Source organism: Oppia nitens, unplaced genomic scaffold (assembly GCF_028296485.1).
Source record: "Oppia nitens isolate AA-2021 unplaced genomic scaffold, nextdenovo-longstitch-racon4-pilon3 scaffold7_pilon_pilon_pilon, whole genome shotgun sequence".
Taxonomy (NCBI): Eukaryota; Metazoa; Arthropoda; class Arachnida; order Sarcoptiformes; family Oppiidae; genus Oppia; species Oppia nitens.
Window position 1 is genome coordinate 3594901 of NW_026533251.1, and position 22181 is coordinate 3617081.

The window sequence follows — 22181 nt, forward strand, 5'->3', positions numbered from 1 at the left end:
ATGGGTTATATTTTAGGATTAATTTTGAAATATTTATTAATATTAGATACTATTTTTTTATTAAATATACAGATATATTGGTTTAAGTTTTGTTTTTAATCAAATTTTTAAAATTTATTTTTTCCGACATTATTGCAATGCTGTAATCACTTTAAAAGTAAATTTTGTTGTTTAGTATTATTTTTATTTTTTTTTTTTGAAATTAAAGTACCTACCGGTAATTTTTTTATCTATAAAATATTTTATACAGTAATTATATTAACTTTATTTTAATATAAATTATATTTATTTAAACATCAATTATAATTTATAAATTTTAAAATTGTTAAAAAACATTATTTAATAGATACCGTATTATACAATTATTAATAATTTAATTTTTTATTTTTTATTACATTGATTATACAGATTATAATAATTTATATATTTTTTATATTAAATAAAATAATTTTTTTCATTTCTAATTTGTTATTTATATTATACAGGTTTTAGTGTACAAAAATAATTTTTTATTAAGTTTAGTGTAGTTATAATAATTAAAAATGTGTTTTATATGTTTACAAAATATTTTTAATGTTTTTAGTATTCATTGAATGCAATAAATTAATTGCATTGACTATACATTAGGCGTTTAATTTTTGTATTTAATACACCACTGATTGTTTGATTGGATCATCGATTAAGACATCATTGAAGAAGATATTTGTAGACATGATATCAGTTTTTATAAACACAATAAAAGTGGACAAAAAACTAATGAAATATTATTAATAGTAATTTCATTGAATTTGATTACTTTTATTTTTAAATAGTTAAATACTTACACTAAATAGTTAGCAATAAAATATTCAAAACATTTAAATTTATTATATCTGTTTATAATTATTTTTAAATGTATAAAAAATTTGATATTTATATTGTTATGAATATAATGAAAATGTTTATTTAGGCAATAATCACGTATTACATTAGCTAATAATAATTTTGTTTAATACAAAAATATATTGTTAATATTATTAATACATGAATAATTAATTAACAAAATATATATATATACTTATACATGTATATTATTATTAAAAAAACTCCAAAAAATTGTAATTTAAATAAAAGTCAGTGGAATTAAAAATTCGTGATTAAATTATGAGAAAATATAATTTATATTTATATAGATTTTATAAATAAAAAAATATAAATTTGTGTTTTATATATTTGTTTTAATAGTTGAAACTTAATTTGTAAAAATAGTGTTTTAAGTAAAAAAAAAACAAAACAAATTTTACATTTATTTGTATTGTTATATTTAGTTATAAAAAATTATGGCTATATTTAGCATAATTTCTAATAACATAATTATTTATTTATTAATTATTTGTTATTTTATTTTTGTATGTCTATTTATATTGCAAACTAATTACAATAATAATTATAATAATAATAACAATGATAAATCATCTAGCAAACTTACAGTGTTTAGTAAATTTTATAAAAACACAAATGTTTTGGACGATAATAATCTAGCTTTAGATAAGCAAAACAACAATCAATTCAATGATAATAATAATGTTAATATAAATAGTGATAATTATTTGGTACCAAATATAGTACACTATGTATTAGTCAATACATTTGACTTGAAATTTATACACTATTTGTCAATACTATCGGTAGTGAAGAATCAGAAACCGGATGTCATTTATATTCACTGCAATTGTCGTCAACTGAGTGGCCAGTATTGGCAACGATTGTCGCGGTTGTCAAACATTACTAATATACCGATTGAATTAAAGGAACGGGAAATGTCTAAACATATATTTGGCCGTAAAGTTAATCCACAAATGTTTAAATGGCATTCAGCCGACTATACCCGAGTCAATGTACTCATTGAATACGGAGGTATATATCTGGACACTGATGTCTATGTTGTTAACAGTTTGGATGAGTATCGTAACAATGATATGACATTGGATTTTGAAGCCAATGATGAATTCATAGGTAATATAATGAAAATATAATGAAATTACAGTAAACTGAAAAAAACAAAATAATGTAATCAAATATTAATATAATTTACAGGTAGTATTCAATAGGATATTAGACTTATTTAAAGATTTATTATAATTAAAAAATAAATATTTTTATATCTAAATAAAAAATCATAGATTTAAGTATAAATTATAATAAGTGTTTAGTCATTTAAAACATTTAGTAATTGATTGGGAGTTAAATATTGTAAAAAATATATACTTAATTTATATTTTAAAAAATACATTTTAACATATAAATGATAAAAAATTTTATTAAAAAATATTATTTTATATAAATAAACAAATTATTCACACAATTATGACTATATATAGACATTATTAAACTTTTATTTAAAAAAATTATTTCTTCAATTAATAAATTTATTTATTTATTATCTGTTAGGTTCGCAAACATTGATTGCCCGAAAAAATGCAACATTTATGAGACTATGGTTGGAAACATACAGAAACTATCAATACAACTGTTGGATGTGTAATTCAGCCCATTTTCCCACACAAATAGTCAAACGTCGGCCCGATTTAGTCCAGCGGACAGCTGCCGATGCTTTCGGCTGTAATATTAATGTTGTCTGTCCGCTACTGTTTCTACGTTACGATAGCCAATGGCGTAACCGTTTTCATACTGTCCATCTGTTAGCCCGAGGAAATGGATATACAAAAGGCGAGAAATGTCTGAGAGGTAAACAACAGTTCAATGATTTTATTGACGAGAAATATATTTATGCAATGAATCGGACTTTCGGTGAAATGGGCAGAGATTTACTTGACTTTGAGAAACAATTGTTGGATTAGATTTTATTTTTTGTATATTAATGTAAATATTATTTTAGTTTTTAATTAAAATTATATTATATAGAATTTGTTAATATTTTATATTATAGATTTATATATTTATATTTAAATAATTAATAATAGAATAAAAAAATTTAAATAATGTAAAAGATATGTTTACAAATTAGTAATCAATAATATTTTTATGAACAGTTTTTTTTAAAATATAACAATTGTAAATTATATATTATGACACAATTTAAATAAAATAAATAATTTTTATGTGTAGGTTATATTATTTGGGGTAAAGCAAGTTTGGGACAAATAAGTTTTATTAATATAAATGCAACTAATATATCAGATATGATAAGATATACATGCATATAAATATTATAATAAATATATTATATATTATTATGTTACCTATAATATATTAGTTTTCTTAATGTTATAATACAGTACTAAATCTATCTAAAACTAATAAATTAATATCTAATAATAAAGTGATATAAATATACAAATATATTTAAGTTGTAGCGAATTTGTTAACAATTTTAGAAAAAACTGGAATTAATATTGAAAATTATTTTGTATAACAGTAAAGCAATGTTTAAACTTTATTATGATATAATATATCATATCATATCATATCATTGATATATATACTCTTGTTTTTCATAAATTTATAAAAAATATTCACTTATTTATCCGATAAAAATGAATGTAAAATGGTTTACATATAAAGGATTATTAAATAATGTAAGTGCTCTGTAAAGTCTGTGAAATAAAAATGAAATAAAATTTGTGAAACAGTTTACGCTAAGAAGTCATTCAAAATGATGTATTTTAATTGATATAAACGGTACAGACTTATTGTCATCATTATTATAAATACTTTTATAAATTTAAATTATTAATAATTAAAAATCGTTACAATTTAGAGTCACAATAATGTAAATAATTTATTAATTTTTATTATAAAATATTAATTTAAGTGTAATTGTTGTCATATTGTTAGATATTGTATTATCTAAATGTATTTTAATTTTTTTCATAATCTAATCACAAATATTAAAAATATATATATATATATTATGTATAAAATTTTATTTATTATGTTATAAATGTTATAAAAAATGTTTTATTAAATTATAGTTAATTTTTATATTTTAATTAAATTAAGCAACACTTATAAAAAATAATATTTTATATTTAAAATATATTTTGATAATTTTTGACTATTCATTAAATATTTCAAAATAAAAGAGTAATTACTTTAAATAAATATATATATATATTTTTAAAATTAATTATATATTAAATATATTTAGTTATTGTAATAATAATAATTTTAATATATGTTAACTGATACTAATCAGTAAAATTAAAACTTTGTACTTTTAGATACTTAAATACAGGATATGAAATTTATATTTATTGTTTATTAATCATAACTAATGAATTTTTATAAGAAATTTTAGATTATATATTTATATTGTATGATATGGTACTAAGCTATGGTTAATAAAAATATTATATAATGTATAAAAATTAATTAATATATTACAGGTAGTTTAATTAAAATACAATAGAATTAAAATGAATAATTTTTAATAATTATATTAAAGTTATTTTTAAATAATTTTATTTAACTTTATTTTAAATTTGTATAATAATCAAGTGTTTAATAAAAGTTTTAAAAAATGACAGCTAATACTGTTAATGAAGTTGATTTGATAACTGAAATTAATTCAGTAAATACAGGTTTGCAATATTTATTTCTAATTTAAAATATAATATAAATTTTATAACAAAATTTTCAAAATCTCTATTATTTACAATTTATTAATTTTAATTTTTCTATTTATTTAGTAGTTGTTTATTTGTTTAGATTTAAATACTTGTCTAAAGTTTTTGTAATACTTTTATTAATTTTTATTTTAAAATATTACAATTAGATATAATAGCTATTGAACAATATTTATTTGTACACATAATTATTATATATAAAATAATATTTTAAAAAACTAATAGTAACTGAAAAAAATTTAACAATGTTTAAAATATAATTAAAATATTTACACAAATAATATTTTATAATTTAATAAACTAATAATAATTTAATTAAATTTTTAATTAAATTTTTAATAATTCTTAAATTAATATTTAGAACAAATCAATAAAGTTGATAATCAATGCATATTAGAGAGTCATATGGATATAGATATAGGCGTTCAAAAAAATTTGTTAAAAAGAAAAGCTGACGACAATATAAATCAATTAAGTAATAATTTAATTAATTTAAAATTTAAGTAGTATTATAATGTTTTAAGTACTTACTATTGTATTATTAAATGTTTTTAAAATTTTTATTTATATAAATATATATATTAGATTCTGAATTTATAAATCAAGATAATAATGATGTTATAACGGTAATATAATAATTTTTATTTTTTAAAATTAATAATTTAATATTAATATAATTGTTTAAATTATATTTTAGGCATAATTTATATAATTAAATATAGTTTAGCTACAAAAAATATAAAACACTAGTATGTAGTTGTTTTAGCGACATATTATAATATATAACTACTTATGATCATTAAACATAAATATTATATTAAAATAATTTTATTTTATCAAAAAAAAAATTATTATATTATTAAAAATTACTTAAAAGGTTAATACAAACAATCATCAACAATTAACAATGTTATTGTTGGGTGAGACTGGTGTCGGCAAATCAACATTTATTAATGCATTTGTCAATTATCTATTGTTTGACAAAATGGTTGACGCAGTAAACAAATTACATTGTTTGATACCAACAAAGTTCACACTAACCGATCCGGAAACTGATTTGGATATGGTTTGTACGTTTGGTGAACCGAGTGATACGGAAAATACAGATAAAACCTGTAAATCTGCCACACAATACCCCCGATGTTATACATTTGATTTTGGCGACTATCGGCTCAATATTATCGATACGCCCGGTATTGCCGATACTGGTGGGCTGACTAAAGACAAACAAAATATTCAAAATATTCTGAATTTTATATCAAATTATAAAACAATTAACGGAATATGTGTACTATTGAAACCAAATCAATCAAGAGGTACGGCACAGTTTTTATATACACTAAATGAGTTGTTATCTCAGTTGAACAAATCGGCCGCCGATAACATAATGTTTGTGTTTACCAACGCTCGGAGCACTTTCTATGCACCGGGAGATACAACAGTTCCCATAAAAACAGCGCTAAATAAGATCAAACAGAGACCGCCAAATGTTGAGATAAAGTTTGACAAAACCAATAGATTTTGTTTCGATAACGAGTCGTTTCGTTATTTAGTTGCCGTCAGTCAACCAAATAATATTAATTTTGATGAAGATATTCAAAGTTTATATGGAAATAGTTGGGAAAAGTATTATAAATTAATAAAAATTATTTAAAAACAATATATATATATATATATTTATTATGTATTAATTATGATATATTTTTTAGATCAGTTAAAGAGTGCTTACGAATGATGAGCTATATATCTGATGTAAAGCCACATAATGTTAAAGAGACCCTTAGTGTAAATGAGGCCAAACGTACCATCAAATTGTTGACACAACCGTTGGCTGATATCACTGAAAATATTGCCGACAATATTAAAACATGTGAAATACGAAAAGAAAATATTAAACAATTCAATGGCAATATTGAAGACTTGAAACGTGAACTTTATATACCCGTTATTGAAATCGAGTCCAAACCGTTAGACTATCCGATGACTGTTTGCGAAGATAAAGACTGTGTAGAGATTGTGGTCATCGACGGCCAATCGTTCAAACATTATCGGCAATTATGTCACGAACATTGTTATCTGGATATCGACGACGGAAACGTTATCGGAAATGTCGGTATATTGGGTTGTGTGGCATTCGGTAATCGGGACAATAATTGCCGATATTGTAGACACAGCTATATGACACACTTACATGTCAGATATGAAACTAGAAAAGTTAATTCAGAGCGCAGGGATGAGTTTAAATCAAATATTATTACTGATAAACAAAAGGCTATGGAAGCGCAACAGGAAATGGTTAAGGAATTAGCGGACAGACAGATTGAATTTGAAAATGAAAGTAAAGTTATCAATGAATGTATGGCAGAATTCGCCGCTTTTCTCAAACATAATGCTTTGACACCGTTTAACGACGCTTTCGAGGATTATGTCAAACATTTGATTAGAGTTGAAGAACATAACTTAGCACTTATACCGGGAGAGTCGTCGTCCAGACAATCGGTCGAACAGTTAGAAAGTTTGCTAAAACAATATCAACACGAAAAAAATGTTATAATCGATTCAATGGAGAAAAATGGTGACAATTATTCAGCCGTCACTTTGGATGATATCGACAAATGTCTTAATAAATTGTATAGTTTGCCCATTAATGGCCAAAAGATACAGCAAATGATAAAAATGCAATTGAATATTGTGGACAAAATTCATGTACAAACACAACAACAAGTTATTGAAGTACCGGTTAACCAGAATAATAGTATTGTTAAAGGTTTAAAAAAATTTTATAATAATGTTTCAAACAATAGCCGTAAAGCTTGTAAAAAAATTCAACACATACTTACTTAATGTTTAAATTGATAAAATTAATACAGTTTTCAAAATTATAATTATTTATAATTTCATAATTATTAATTAATAATAATTTAAATATTTCAAACATTTAAATAAAGGCATTTAATATAAATAATTATTCATTTAAATTTTAATAACGTTAAGTTTGTTAAAATAGATTTTTTTTGAGAGAAACACATATAATTATTTTTGATAAATTCTGGTATTTTAAATTAATAATTTTTTTTAACAAATACTTATTTTTAGATGTTTATTTATACTATAAAATAATATTAATATTAAATAAAATAAAAACAATTAGTAAAATTGTATAAATATTATATTCAACCCAATATCACACATAATTAATCCAAGATTAGTCCAGCGGTCAGCTGCCGATGCTTTTGGCTGTAATATTAACGTTGTCTGTCCGCTACTATTTCTACGTTACGATAGCCAATGGCGTAACCGTTTTCATACTGTCCATCTGTTAGCCCGAGGAAATGGATATACAAAAGGCGAGAAATGTCTGAGAGGTAAACAACAGTTCAATGATTTTATTGATGAGAAATATATTTATTCAATGAATCGGACTTTCGGTGAAATGAGCAGAGATTTACTTGACTTTGAGAAACAATTGTTGGATTAGATTTTTTTTATTTATTTTAATTTTTAAGCCAAAAATTAACTATAAAACTGGAATATATAGATTTTATTCTACTATATTTGTATGTGTGTGCAATGTTGTTAACATAATTCTGGTATAAATAAATAAATATACATATATATACGAATATATATATATATATAAATAATTATATACTTTATAGAAATTTAAAAATTTATAAACAATTTTACCAAATTTAACAAAACTGGTAACAAAGCTGTTAACCGACACTTCAATAATATAATGTTTTTGTGAACTAGTATACAATTTTTTTTTCTAATAGACTATAGCATATTCATTAGCTACTGTATCTTAAGGCCATTCAATAGCAATTCATACAATTTATTCACACAGTTATTGATTTCAGCCAAACTGTTATAAATCATATATTATAACTAGAGCTATGTATATTCGGGAATTCATTTTCAATGAAATTAACGCCTATTGTTTTCCCAGATTTTTGGTGTTTTTAAAGAAAATCCCGAAAAACACTATTTAAGTGTGTTTTTTCCCGAAATTTGCTAAATATTGATTTAAATTGATCTAAAAGATTACAATATAAGCGGTACATCTAATACAATATTAACTCAATAGCAATGAACGATATTATATGTAGTGATGTACCGATTGCAAAATGCGCAATTGCATTGCTTGGAAATTGCGTGAAATTGCCGCAATTGCAAAAAGCTCGATTGCGAAAATCGCAATTGTAACATAAAAAAATTTATAATTTTTAAAAAATTTAAATGGCAAAGCAATATGAATAAAAACAAATTAATTATATAAAATTTAATTATTTTATCATAAAATGTTGACATCTAAAAACCATGTAAAAATAATAATAAATTAGTAAACTCTCTTAATCTATTGTAAACAAAATTTTTAACGTTGTCAAAGTTAATTTTTATACATTCCCTCATGCGCGCAATTTCAAGCAATTTCACGCAATTTTCCGCAATTGCGGCAATCGAAAATTGAATTGCGAAAAATTACCAACACTAATTATATGTATCAGAGGAAAGCAGTCTTTAGACAATATTTTGCTATAAAAACTGTAGTTATATATGTAGTGTAGAAATATTTACTGTAATATTTAAATTAATTAATGTATATTTTGTTTACAATCTTAATTTACTAACAAAATGCAGTTTATAAACTGAAATGCACTTAACAACTAAATGCATTTTTATAATCAATTAATTAATTAAAAACTGAAAATAAATCATTTTTAGCAAATATAACCGATTTTGTGACATATAAACTATTTATTATTAGTACTATGAGAAAAAACACAAATTTAATTTCCTGATTTTTTCATTTTTTACTCCCGAAAATGCATAGCTCTAATTATGACTAATATTCGTTTATTTATTAAAAATAATATTTAGATTTAATTTTAAATAAAAGTTATAAGAATATTAACTATTATTATGAAAAACTTATAAATAATTATATATTTTTATATATAATGTTGAACACATTATTTCTCAAAATTTTAATTATGATTAATCTAATTAAATTAAATACAAAAAAATAAAATAAAATTTGAACATTACAAAAATTATGTCAAATAATTAATGTTTCAATACTAATGAAACGCAAGTGGGAATATATAAATTTTTAATTAAAATTTTATAGTTATAATTAAATAGTTTATTAAATTAATTAAAACTACAATTTTATATTATTTTTAAAAGATGTTATAAATCATATATCTTAACTAATATTAGTCTATTTTATTAAAAATATAATTTAGATTGAATTTTGAATAAATATTTTATAATTATAGTTATATAAAATTAAATTATTTTAAAATTATTCATAAACGTGACAAACAATGCCATACTCTTTGGCCTCGTAGGCAAAGTTGTTGACAATGTCTTCGAGACGTTTATTACCCGAACCAGTGGCCAGTTGTCTAAAATTGGTAAACACAGAGTCGACAAACAGTCTGAGCTGTGCCGGTATGTCTAACTCGGCGTACAGGCGTCTAATGTGTTTAACCCGATCGGTGTCGTCGTGTCCATAGTTGGCGAACAGTTCCTCACGCTGTCTATCATTAGCCAATTGCAATGCCCTAACAAACAACCAGGTGCATTTACCTTCCTGTATATCAGTGCCAATTGACTCTTCATAATAGTCCAGATAGTCATTCATAGCGCCGCAAAGTATACCGATCTGTATTAGAAAGTCTTCAACAATATCTAGATCTTTATCATCAGATTTATCCGATATTATTATTGCTAATGAATTTAAAAATAAAAAAATCATTAAAATATATTTATCTAAATATTTTATTATTATTATTGTTAGAGAGATGAAAATATGTGTTTAACATATTATTATCGGTTAAAGATATTATGATCCGTGAAATCGATATCTATCCGAATCATATAATAAGTATCCGTTTAATAAATTTTCAAAACACATATTCATCACATATTATTACATTTTTACAAAAATATATAAAACTATCATTTTTATAAAAAACTATTAAATAAGCAAATGTTTGCAAAAAAAATGTTTAAGAATAACAGCGTGAGATTAAATCAAAAATTTTGACACTAAAAATCAAATAAATTGTGATAAAACGTATATACTATTTTAAATATTAATATTATAAAATAAATTTAATATATTATAAAATAAATTTAATATATTATAAAATAAATTTAATATATTATATTACGGTTAGTTTTTTTTTGAAAAACAATGTTTAAAATTTTATTATTAATAATATTCTACTAAATTATGCACTAATTTGGCTCAATTATAATTAAATTTTTAAAAAATGAGCACATATTTTAATGTATCTAATTATTATTATAGATAATTAATGATATTATTTGATTTTTAAATTATTAAATATTTTTTAGCCAAATAAAATTTTAGTTGAGTAACATTATAATTTAACTGTTAATAATTATAATTAATTATTAAATTTATATGTCTGCTGTAATATATTTTTAGTTATTAAGATAAATGCTTTTATATACTTTTATAAAAAAAATTACTGTTTTTTATTGACAAACAGTGTCTCAAAATTAATTATTAATTATATTCTAGTAAAATATGTACAAATATTAATTATTAAATATATATGTCTACTGTAAGATGTTTCAAAAGTTATTAAGATTAATACTCAATAAATATTTTTATTAAAAAAAACAAAACACAATTACCCAGTTTAAATTGATAGACAAAACAGGAAAATGAATTTTTGTGCTTGCTAATTTTATAATATAAATCCATATTGTAATTCGTTAATTGTGCCGATTTGTTGTTTCCAATGCTATTAGTCATATCCAATGCCTGTCCCAATGCTATCTTCTCAACAAACTAAACAATTTTTGTTTTAAAATTTAAAAGTTTAAATAATTTTTAATTTGAATAAAAATAAAATAAATGAATAGATGAATATACAGTATGTTTGTGGGAGTGGGTGTGTATGTGTTTGTGTGTGTGTGTGTGTGTGTGTGTATGTGTGTGTGTGTAACTAAGAATGGGTATATATATATATATAAGCATTTAAGTGGGAGATTGGATAAGTAAATAATAAAAATTATAAGTTAGTAGCTAAAAGTCAATAATTAGAAAAATTTAATAAATAGATAGAATATTGTTTAAAACTAACTTCATGTATACAATGAACAATTTGCATATAATTTCGATGATTATGGTAATAGATTTCGACAATTTTGTTGATCACTGACAATATAATATTACTGTCATTGAGGGCAGACATTCCCACTGATGGCTGAAAACAAAATTTAATTATTAATTATCTATTTAAATATAATAGTGTAAAAAAACATTAAGATTTATAATTATAACCTAATTATATTATTATTAGTAATTATAAGTATCAAAAATATAAAAAATATGTTTTTTAATTACCAATGTATGCCAACAGGGTGTACCATATCTTAGTGTAGATTTGTCCATAATATCATCCAATAGAATCATATTGATTACTACCAGTTCAGCTGCCATTGCCATTGCATAGAGAGGTTCGTTATCATCTATGTCTGTATCAGCTGATTGTTGATCATCCGTACCATTTGTTAGCAGTCTATAAGTTAATACATACATACGGCCGTAGTATAGATTGCATTGACGAAAAAAATAGTTTAACATTTCCTCTAAGTTTGGTCTCAACTCTTGAATGTCCGTATTTAACATGTTTTCCAATACTCGTCCGATAATCTGTGGAACCATTGACCAAATCTTTTGTATCTCATTTGAAATTATTTTGTCAGAGATTTCTGGTATTTCTCTGTTAATTAGCAATATATAGTAATTTTTATTAATAAAAAAATCTTTAGCATAATATTTGTTATATTAAAAAAATAAATAAATCTGATTTATCTTATTGACACAGAAAAGGTACAAAAAAAGCAATAAAATAAATTATTATTACTTTTTTTTGGCCATAACTCGTAAACAGTGAAAATAGTACTGCAATTCAGTAATAGTATTGTCGGTTAAAAATTTTTTCCACGCGTTAGGATTGGGCGCCGCATCGGGTGGACTAAAAAAAGCGTCAAACACAGTGTCCCACAAGTGGTCGCCAACTTCGGCGTCAAACTGTTGGCGATCCGGAAAATAGCATCGATAACAGTCAACCACTACTGGCATAAAGTCTATTGATGTTTGTTGTTGTTTAATCAAAATTAAAAACAAGTTATTAATTAATTAACTTAAATACTATTTAAATATAGAATAAATACCAATAATCTGTTTGCGATTCAACGTAACATTCAATTCAATTAGTTTTGACTCTTGAATTACAAACTTGTTTTCTGTTAAACTTTTTAGCCATTCATCAGTCTGTCTGTCCAGTGATGGATACCATTGTTTTGAACTCTTTTCCTTATTGGCCAACAATTTTCTATTCAAATCCTGATTAATCAATATATTGCCACAGAATAGTCCATCCGATTTCAATAACTGTCTAAATATGGCCATCACTTGCCGCTTATCACTACTACAATAGTGTAGCATAAAACTGGTAAATACGAGATCCACTTTACCAGCCATTTCCCGAAAACTTGGACTCAACTCTGGCCACCCGACAGTCATGTCCTGTTGGAAAAACTCAATGGTCGGACTGTTATTATAACTTTTGGCATACTTTAGTAACCCCTGGTTCACATCAATGGCTATCAGTTTTTTATGGGGTACTTGTGTTGACAATATTTTGCTAACATTGCCGTCACCGCAGCCATCGTCGACAATAAGATCATAGGAACTGAACATTTAATAAGTGATTTTAATTTATTACAAAAAATTATTATTTAAATAATTTAAAAAAACCTTTTTCGATTTAAAATCAAATTAATTGACTCTAAATGAAATGAATCCAATTTGTATTTAAGTGTAACGTAATCTTCGGGTATAATTTTATTCATTATTTTTTATAAAAAGATATATTAGTTATTTATCTTTTAAATAAAAAATTATTAATTGTTATATTTATTATGTATAGTATAAAATATAGTATAGTAATGTATACATAGTTTATATACTATTATAAGTGAATATATTATATTATTTTTTGAAAAATCATTATATTATAATTAATTAAAAATTATTTAATAAATTTTTTTTGATTTACTTGACTACTATAGTGTAATAAACTTTTCTAATATATCATTATAATTAATATATCTGTTTTTTGGCATTGAAATTTTGATAAGTAATTAAAATTCTTATAGATTGCCGATTCATTGAATTTAGTAAAATTAGTAGAAATTATATTATATAATTTTTTTTAATTTACATTAATACTATGACATTTAAATACCAGTTAGAATACTATAGTTAGTGTTGTCAAAAAAGAGAAATTTATAAAATAATAGAGAAATTTCTAGAAAGTTTCTAAAAGAAATTTCTATCTATGGGATTCCCAATTTAATTTTGTTATTTCGATATACTATCATAAATAATATATTACCGTAAATATTATTATTATTATTATAATTATTAATTAAAGTAAAATATTAATTAATTAAATTACAGTATGATATATATAATAAAATGATGAATACAATTTTACAAAATTAATTATTAAATAATTATAATTATTTTATATATAGTTATCACATTTGTATAGTACTGTACTATACTGTTTTGTATAATATTATATCTACAACATAACATATACTTTGTTATACAAGCGCTGCGCTGAACTCGGTTTAGCGGCTTCTGAAGGCTGCACCGGTCGTACAACTGGTCTTTAAAGTAGAGCACTCGCCAAACGCGTCCATTTGTTGAAACCAATGATTGCCCGATTTGGGCGGTGGTAGCGTTTCGTGCGCCACCCACTCACCAGCACCAGTATAGTTGTATGAATTGTTTATTAAAACACAATTAAAATGTATAATAATATAAACTTTATTGTTGATTATTAATATTAGTTAACAAATGTAAAATACTAAGTAAAATACATCTTGATTAACCCTCAGTCTGAGAGACTGGGCTCAGGGAACTCATATAAAAACTAAGTGACGAAGTAAGTAAGTGAACATAAACCAAGTGACCCTCAAATAGGGTTCGGTTGACTTATATAAACCATTGGAGGGGAGTGGTATGACCATCATGGGCCGTCCTACACTAACCAATTATATAAAATAAACTACAAAACACTATAATATATATGCAATATATATTATTATTTTTTAATATCCATAATATTACAATAACTATAGATATGGGGATCCCATAGTATAACAATAAAGTTAAATTTCTATAGAAATTTATTCCTGATAAATTTTTTAGAAACTTTCTCACGGAAATTTATTAGAAACTTTCTATTTGCCCATCTCTAATTATAATGCATTCCAGAAATAAACTTTTCTAATATATCACTATATAATAATTTATAATTAATATCTCTGTTTTTTTATCATTGACATTTTGTAAAGAAATTAAAATTCTTATAGATTGCTGGTTCATTGAATTTAGTAAAATTAGTAGATATTATATTATATATCGGTTTATATAATTTTTAGTTAATATTCTACTTACTAAATAATTATAGTTATAGTTATTAATATTAAAATAAATAATATAATAGTTACATAAAAAGCTAAAGTAATGTAGTTATTATTGTATGACATAAAGCACTGATTAAAAAATTATTTTAATTAAAAGTTTGTTGAAAACGATTTGTTTAAACGAAAAGTAGACAATAATGAAAATTAATTAAGTAATAATTTAATTAATTTAAATTTAAGTTCTTTAAAATGTTTGAAGATTATTATTATTATCAATATTTTATAGCTTTTTAAAATTTATTTTTTGTAATTTTATATATAAGATTAGATTTTAGATTGTGAACCCAATTTTTTTTTATATATAAAAGCAATTTTAGTATAAAATATATAGTAAAATATTTGATTATCACTTTTTCACGGATAAACCTCTAGTGTCAATGTATTCTATATATAATAGCATTTATACAGTACTCGTCAGGGTTGGAAAAATACAAGAATTTCAATTTTTGTTTTTGTAAAATACAGTAAAATACAATGTACTGAATGTAATTTACAATTTTAAAATTATAATACAAATATAAACAGATAAAATATTGAAATATTTTTTTTAATAAAAATTTATGTTTAAAGTGTCCCTAATATTGTTTGGTTTTACTTCGCATATATAGTACATGAATTCGTAAGCATTTCTTAAGCGATCTTAAAATGTTATTCTTAAGTATATATTATATCATATATACAGGTACTGTATATACAGTAAACAGATTTAATAAATATTTTTAAATCTATACCTTTTCCAACTATTCTTATATAATATTTGAAGATATTTAGTGAATCTAATATTATTGGGTTCACTGACAGCTACCAAATAACGGAAAGACTCGCTATGGAAACAAAATGTATTAGTTTTATTAAATTTAATTTTAACAAATGGCGGTCTCTTTTGAATATATTGAATCACATCCTCGAGTGCTACGGCTGTATCTCCCGGTGCATAGAAAGTGCTCCGAGCGTTGGTAAACACAAACATTATGTTATCGGCGGCCGATTTGTTCAATTGAGACAACAATTCAAGTATACAATAATTAAACGTAACGCCTACTCTGGACTCATTAGGTTTCAATAGCACACAAATACCGTTAATAGTGTTGAAATGCGATAATCAAATTCAGAATATTCTGCATATTTCGGTTATCTTTATCCAATTCTTTAGTATCGGCAATACCGGGCGTATCGATAATATTTAGACGATAGACACCAAAATCAAATGCATAACATCGTGGATATTGTGTGTCACGAATTGTTTGGATTATCGGTATATTCTGTATTACTCGGCTCACCAAACGTACAAACTTTTCGTTCACCAGTTTCCGGATCGGTTAGTGTGAACTTTGTTGGTATCAAACAAATCGGGTTCTTAATCGGTCGATGCGACCATATTGTCAAACATTAGATAATTGACAAATGCATTGATAAATGTTGATTTGCCGACACCCGACTCACCCAATAACAACAGTGTTAGCCGTGGATGACTTTCTGGATTATTCTTTAAAAGATAATTTATAAATAATAAAATAAAAATTATTTTTATTTTTAATATGATTTACTTGTATGTAATGTAGTTTTTCATATTTTTTTTAAGATAGCATCGTTTATTTTATTACCAGATTTTTGCTTATTATCCACTGATGTATTTTTTTCATAGACTATATTTTGTATTAATTCAATAAATTATATTTCTATATACATTATTTAAAATTTGAGATAAAAGTAATGACAGAGTTTTTTAATCTATTCGAAAATTAATATTTTAGTTTAAAAATAAAAAAGTTAATTAATTTGATTTAATAGAAATATTTAATTTGGTAATATTTTAAAATTATAATTGAATACATGTTGTCAAAGTTTATAAATAATTGTGTATAAATTAGTAGTAAATTTACAGCTAACAATTAAATTTGTAAACTTTTAATACTGTAGTTACTATATTAATATTAATAATTAGTTATATAAATAATTAATTATTTTTTATTTATGTAATATTTTTTCAATTTTTTAAACACATTTTTACTAGATTTGACAATATATATCATTAATTATTCATATAAAAACTTAATACTTTAAAGTTATAGTGTGATAAATATTAATTGAAAAATATTATTTTGCTTTTTAAATGTCTGGTTATAAATTATAAATTATAATACAATGTAATTATTGTATTGAATAAATAGTTTACATCAATTATATTGTATAAATCCAGATATATAATAACATTAAAAATAATAAATTAATAAACATAAAAATACGATTTATAAGGAATTAAAATTTATATTATTATAAAATATAATAATAAATAATCTAAATTATTAATTATAATTTATTATTATATTTGTTTATTATTAAATACAATCATCAATAATACTATTAATAATAATTATATTTTTTAAAAATAAATATTAGTAATTACCCAAACAATATATTAAAAGAATAGCTAATAGATTTGTTTAATACAATAATTATAATTATTGGTTATTAATTAATTAAATTATAATTATATTATAATTTACGGTAAAAATTTTTGAGAGCTTTGAGAAAACTTTTACCCAGTTTTACAGTACTGTTAGTACTGTTAACCGGTATTTCAATAACACGTTGTTGCTGTCCATTAGCATGAATTGTGTCACTAATAGTTAATTGCATATTCAGTAGCTCCTGTATCTTTTTGCCATTCAATGGCAAATTGTATAATTTATTAACACAATTATCAATGTCCTCCAAATTGACGACTGAATACTTGTCTCCTCTTTTCATTGACTCCAATATGACATCCCTTTCGTGTTGGTATTGTTTTAATATTGATTTCAACTGATCCACTGATTGTCGACATTCACCCGACTCTAGTGTCAGATTGTACTCTTCATCTCTAATCAGATGTTTGACATAATCTTCGAAAGCGTCGTTAAACGGTGTCATTGCATTCAGTTTGAGAAAAGCGGCAAACTTTGCCATACAATCGGTTATGAATTTGCTTTCATTTTCATATTCTAACTGTCTGTCTATCAATTCTCTAACAATTTCCTGTTGCGCTTCTACAGCCTTTTGATTAGTAGTAATCTTTGCATATTTACTCTCATCTCTGCGTTTTCTATCGACTTTTCTGGTCTCATACTTGACATGTAAGTGTGTTTTATAACTGTGACCACATTGTTGACAATTTTCATGTTTTACTCGTTCCGAACAAATCAATCTAATTAATCCAGTAATCGGATTCACTCCATGGTTAACATTTTGATCCGGATGTAGTTCATTGATATTTAAATCTTTAGGCTTAATCACACTAAATGCTGGTATAAATATTCAATTAAATTATTTTTACAATGGTATAATTAGTATAATAATTTAATCATTATTATACTAAATATATTTACTTATATACTAAAATATAATATATACTAAATATTTCATAAACTTATATAATTTTTAGTTAAAATAAATTATTTGAATATTTATACCTAATTAAAAAATATATAAGTTTATGAAATATTATAAAAGTAAATATATTTAGTATAATAAAGTTATTTTTTGATCAAATTTTAGCCGATTAAAAAAAATTATTATACTAATTGTATTATTGTAAAAATAATACTATAGATAACATACATATATCTTTATAAATATTGAATGCCTGACAATCCAATAGTCCAGTATTTCCCATAATATTTCCGTCGTCATACTTCAGGTAACATTTGTCGTGACATTTTTGCTTATAATCTTTAACTAACTGTCCGTTAATATTAGTTAATATACAACAATCATTATCTGAGCAAACAGTCATCGGATGGTCCAATGGTATGGTCTTTATTTCAACAACAGGTATATAAAGTTTACGTTTCAGGTCTTCAATATCTCCTTTAAATTTCAATATATTTTCCGTTTGTTTTTGACATTCTTTGATATTGTCGGCAATATTTTTACTGATATCAGCCAACGGTTGTGTCAACAATTTGATGGTACGTTTGGCCGAATTAATACTAAGAGTGTCTCTAACAATGTGTGGCTTTACTTCAAATATATATCTAATCATTCGTAAGCATTCATTAACTGATCTATAAATATAATATTTATATATATTTTTTTGTTGTAAAATTTCATTGAATTAACTTTTATTTGTATAAAAGTAATAAATAAAATAAAAATAACAATTACAGAATACCTTTTCCAACTATTTTCATATAATATTTGAATATCTTTAGTGAAACTAATATTATTTGGTTCACTGACGGCCACTAAATAACGAAACGACTCGTTATCGAAACAAAATGTATTGCTTTCGTCAAACTTGATCCTAACATATGGCGGGCGCTGTCGTACTTTTTGAAGTACGTCATCCAATGCTACAGTTGTATCTCCCGGTGCGTAGAAAGTACTCCGAGCGTTGGTAAACACAAACATTATGTTATCGGCGGCCGATTTGTTCAAATGAGACAACAACTCAAGTATGCAATACTTGAATATAACGCTAACTCTGGCCTCATTTGGTTTCAATAGCACACAAATACCATTAATAGTGTCGTAATTGGATATAAAATTCAGAATATTCTGCATATTTCGGTTGTCTTTATCCAAGCCTTTAGTATCGGCAATACCGGGCGTATCGATAATATTCAGCCGATATAAGTCAAAATCAAATGTATAACATCGGGGGTATTGTGTAGCAGATTCACTGGTATTATCATTATTTTCCGTATCACTGGGCGTACCAAACGTACAAACCTTACGGACTCCTTGTTCCCAATGTGTAAACTTTGTTGGTATCAAACAAATGGGATTTTTAATCGCGTCATCCATTTTGTTAAACAGTAGATAATTGACAAATGCATTGATAAATGTTGATTTGCCGACACCCGACTCACCCAACAATAACAATGTTATTTGTGGCCGATAATCATTTTCCTAATAGATTGACAATAATTTAAATAATTATTATTGTAATAAATTTTTTTTAATTAAAATATGATTAACCTTTTGATCAATTTTTTCAAATTTGCTTATTAGATCATTGACCTGTTCATCAGTGTCTGAATCATTTAAATCTGTAAAATACAGTAAAATTGTATAATTGTTTATATATAAAATAATTTTTCTATTATAATCCTGTATTTTTAAAAAAATAAATTTTTATTAAATATATCAAAATATTCAAACCATTTATGTTAACATCCATCAGATCCATAGTCGACATCTCAGTCATCTGTTTGTCAGTAATTATAGTATTACTTAATTTTATATCATTTTCATCTATTAAGTTCTGTTCACAAAAAAAACAAAATTAAATAACTTGTATTAAAATTAAGTTTTTATTAAATTTAATTTATGATTAACCATGTTAGTTGATATGTTAGATTTTATCTTGGTAGAATTTTTATTATAAGCACATCCACTTAATTGAACAATATTTTTTTCTAGAAAATAAATCACACATAGATTTTTTAAATGAATTTTAGTACAAATTAAAAATAGCATAATATATATAAATAAATTTAGTTAATTACTAAAAAAAGTAATCATTAAATTCTAATTAATAGGAAACTATGTGTTATTTTTTGTTGTTGACATACCTATGGCCACAGCAATTGGTTCCGTAGTCGATATCTCGGCAATCGGTTTGTCATTTATATCAGTTATACTCAGTTTTTTTGTTTTCTCATTATTTTCGGCTAATTTTTTCTCCAACAAATCAATACACTTCTGGACGGCGACAACGGCTGCTCTACGGGCCATACGGACGCCATCATCATTGCCGCCGTCTGTGTCAATAGTGTACAGTCTTGTCATACAACGGCTCAGCATATCATTCAAAAATCTGTATTTCATATTACGATCGGTTCCCTTAAATTCAATCACTTCTTCATTCAATTCATTTAAATCATTTAATACTGATTTGATTTCATCAATTGGATTCACTTTATCGACATATTTTGCAGCCATTATTCAGATTTCGGCAAAAAAATTGATCACAAATTTTGTTTGTTTGGTTTACTGTATATAAAGAGATAAAATTGTTATAAAATTTTAATTTTAAATTTTATTTTTTAATTTTATGTTAAGTATGTTTTATAAATAATAATTATATAAATTCTATTTTAATAGTTAATATTTAAAAATTAAATAATTAGAATTAGAATTATAAATAATCATTACTTTATTGTCGTTTTTGATTTATTGCTAAATAAATATTTTATTTTATTATTTTTTATTAAAAATGGCATCAAATAAAAAATTATTTATTATATTTAAATGCACTGCGCTTTACTGTCTTATCTTAAATTACATTATATACATGTATAATATAAATATATCATAAATTAGTTTTAATTTATAATAGTGTAATATACGTTATGATTACTAATTATAGTTATCAAACATATGTGATGATATGTTGTAGTCAACATTATTAATACATGTTTACTTTACTGTAATATAATACTGTATATGTAATAAATAATTTTATATTTGTTTAGAAATGTTTTATGTTTTAAAACTACATATTTACTGATTATAAATAACAATAATAATAACAGTAAAAAAAGTTATCAATTTAGTAATTCATTGTTAAATATATTTATGTAATCCTTCTAGATTTAAATATTTATGCTAAGTTAAAATTAATTTAAAACAAATGCCCATAAATATACAACTAAATTAAAAATAATCTAGTACATTAATGTTAATTATATAGTACATTAATTAAAATAAAATTATGTATATTAATTATCTAAAATTGTATAACATTATATATTACATGCGATTGTTTTATGATATTTCAAATTATTATTAGTGATCTAAGTCCATAAAATAAAAATAGTCTATTTCTAATTATATTTAAAATTTACATTTATATATATATATATATATATATTGTAAAATTAAAAATAATTTATTTTATATTCTTATTAATAATTAATCAATTTTTAAATAAGGTAAATAAATAATTATATCAAAATTTAGAATTAATGCTAAATTTACAAATTTAAATTATTATATATTAATTATTAAAAT

At 23.2% G+C, this 22181-nt stretch overlaps 3 protein-coding genes across 3 annotated transcripts; 2 read left to right on the top strand and 1 right to left on the bottom strand.

Annotated features, from left to right (window-relative positions):
* LOC128963694 (uncharacterized) lies at positions 1-2840 on the top strand. Its single transcript, XM_054310207.1, has 3 exons — positions 1-4; positions 1606-1995; positions 2431-2840. Exons 1-3 carry the CDS (start codon positions 1-3, stop codon positions 2838-2840), a joined length of 804 nt encoding a protein of 267 aa, XP_054166182.1.
* Positions 2841-4500: 1660 nt separating this feature from the next.
* LOC128963114 (uncharacterized) lies at positions 4501-7526 on the top strand. The gene is made up of 5 exons (XM_054309590.1): positions 4501-4583; positions 4990-5103; positions 5214-5254; positions 5506-6254; positions 6338-7526. Exons 1-5 carry the CDS (start codon positions 4523-4525, stop codon positions 7470-7472), a joined length of 2100 nt encoding a protein of 699 aa, XP_054165565.1. The 5' UTR covers positions 4501-4522; the 3' UTR covers positions 7473-7526.
* A 10152-nt stretch (positions 7527-17678) lies between these two features.
* Positions 17679-21110, bottom strand: LOC128963695 (uncharacterized). The gene is made up of 5 exons (XM_054310208.1): positions 20741-21110; positions 20145-20215; positions 19462-20075; positions 18783-19228; positions 17679-18466 (listed from the first exon to the last, which is right to left on the bottom strand). The coding sequence occupies exons 1-5, from the start codon at positions 21108-21110 to the stop codon at positions 17679-17681; spliced, it is 2289 nt and encodes a 762-aa protein (XP_054166183.1).
* Positions 21111-22181: the final 1071 nt, after the last annotated feature.

Bases quoted from the DNA above. Each gene is read 5' to 3' on its own strand.
- LOC128963694 (XM_054310207.1), top strand. The intron at 1,996-2,430 runs GTAATATAATGA...ATTATCTGTTAG, and splicing joins AGCCAATGATGAATTCATAG to GTTCGCAAACATTGATTGCC.
- LOC128963114 (XM_054309590.1), top strand. From the start codon at position 4,523: ATGACAGCTAATACTGTTAATGAAGTTGATTTGATAACTGAAATTAAT. The intron at 5,104-5,213 runs GTAATAATTTAA...TATATATATTAG, and splicing joins CGACAATATAAATCAATTAA to ATTCTGAATTTATAAATCAA. The intron at 5,255-5,505 runs GTAATATAATAA...ATTACTTAAAAG, and splicing joins ATAATAATGATGTTATAACG to GTTAATACAAACAATCATCA.
- LOC128963695 (XM_054310208.1), bottom strand. From the start codon at position 21,110: ATGGCTGCAAAATATGTCGATAAAGTGAATCCAATTGATGAAATCAAA. The intron at 20,216-20,740 runs GTATGTCAACAA...TGTATTTTACAG, and splicing joins ACCAATTGCTGTGGCCATAG to ATTTAAATGATTCAGACACT. The intron at 18,467-18,782 runs GTATGTTATCTA...TATTTATACCAG, and splicing joins CAATATTTATAAAGATATAT to CATTTAGTGTGATTAAGCCT.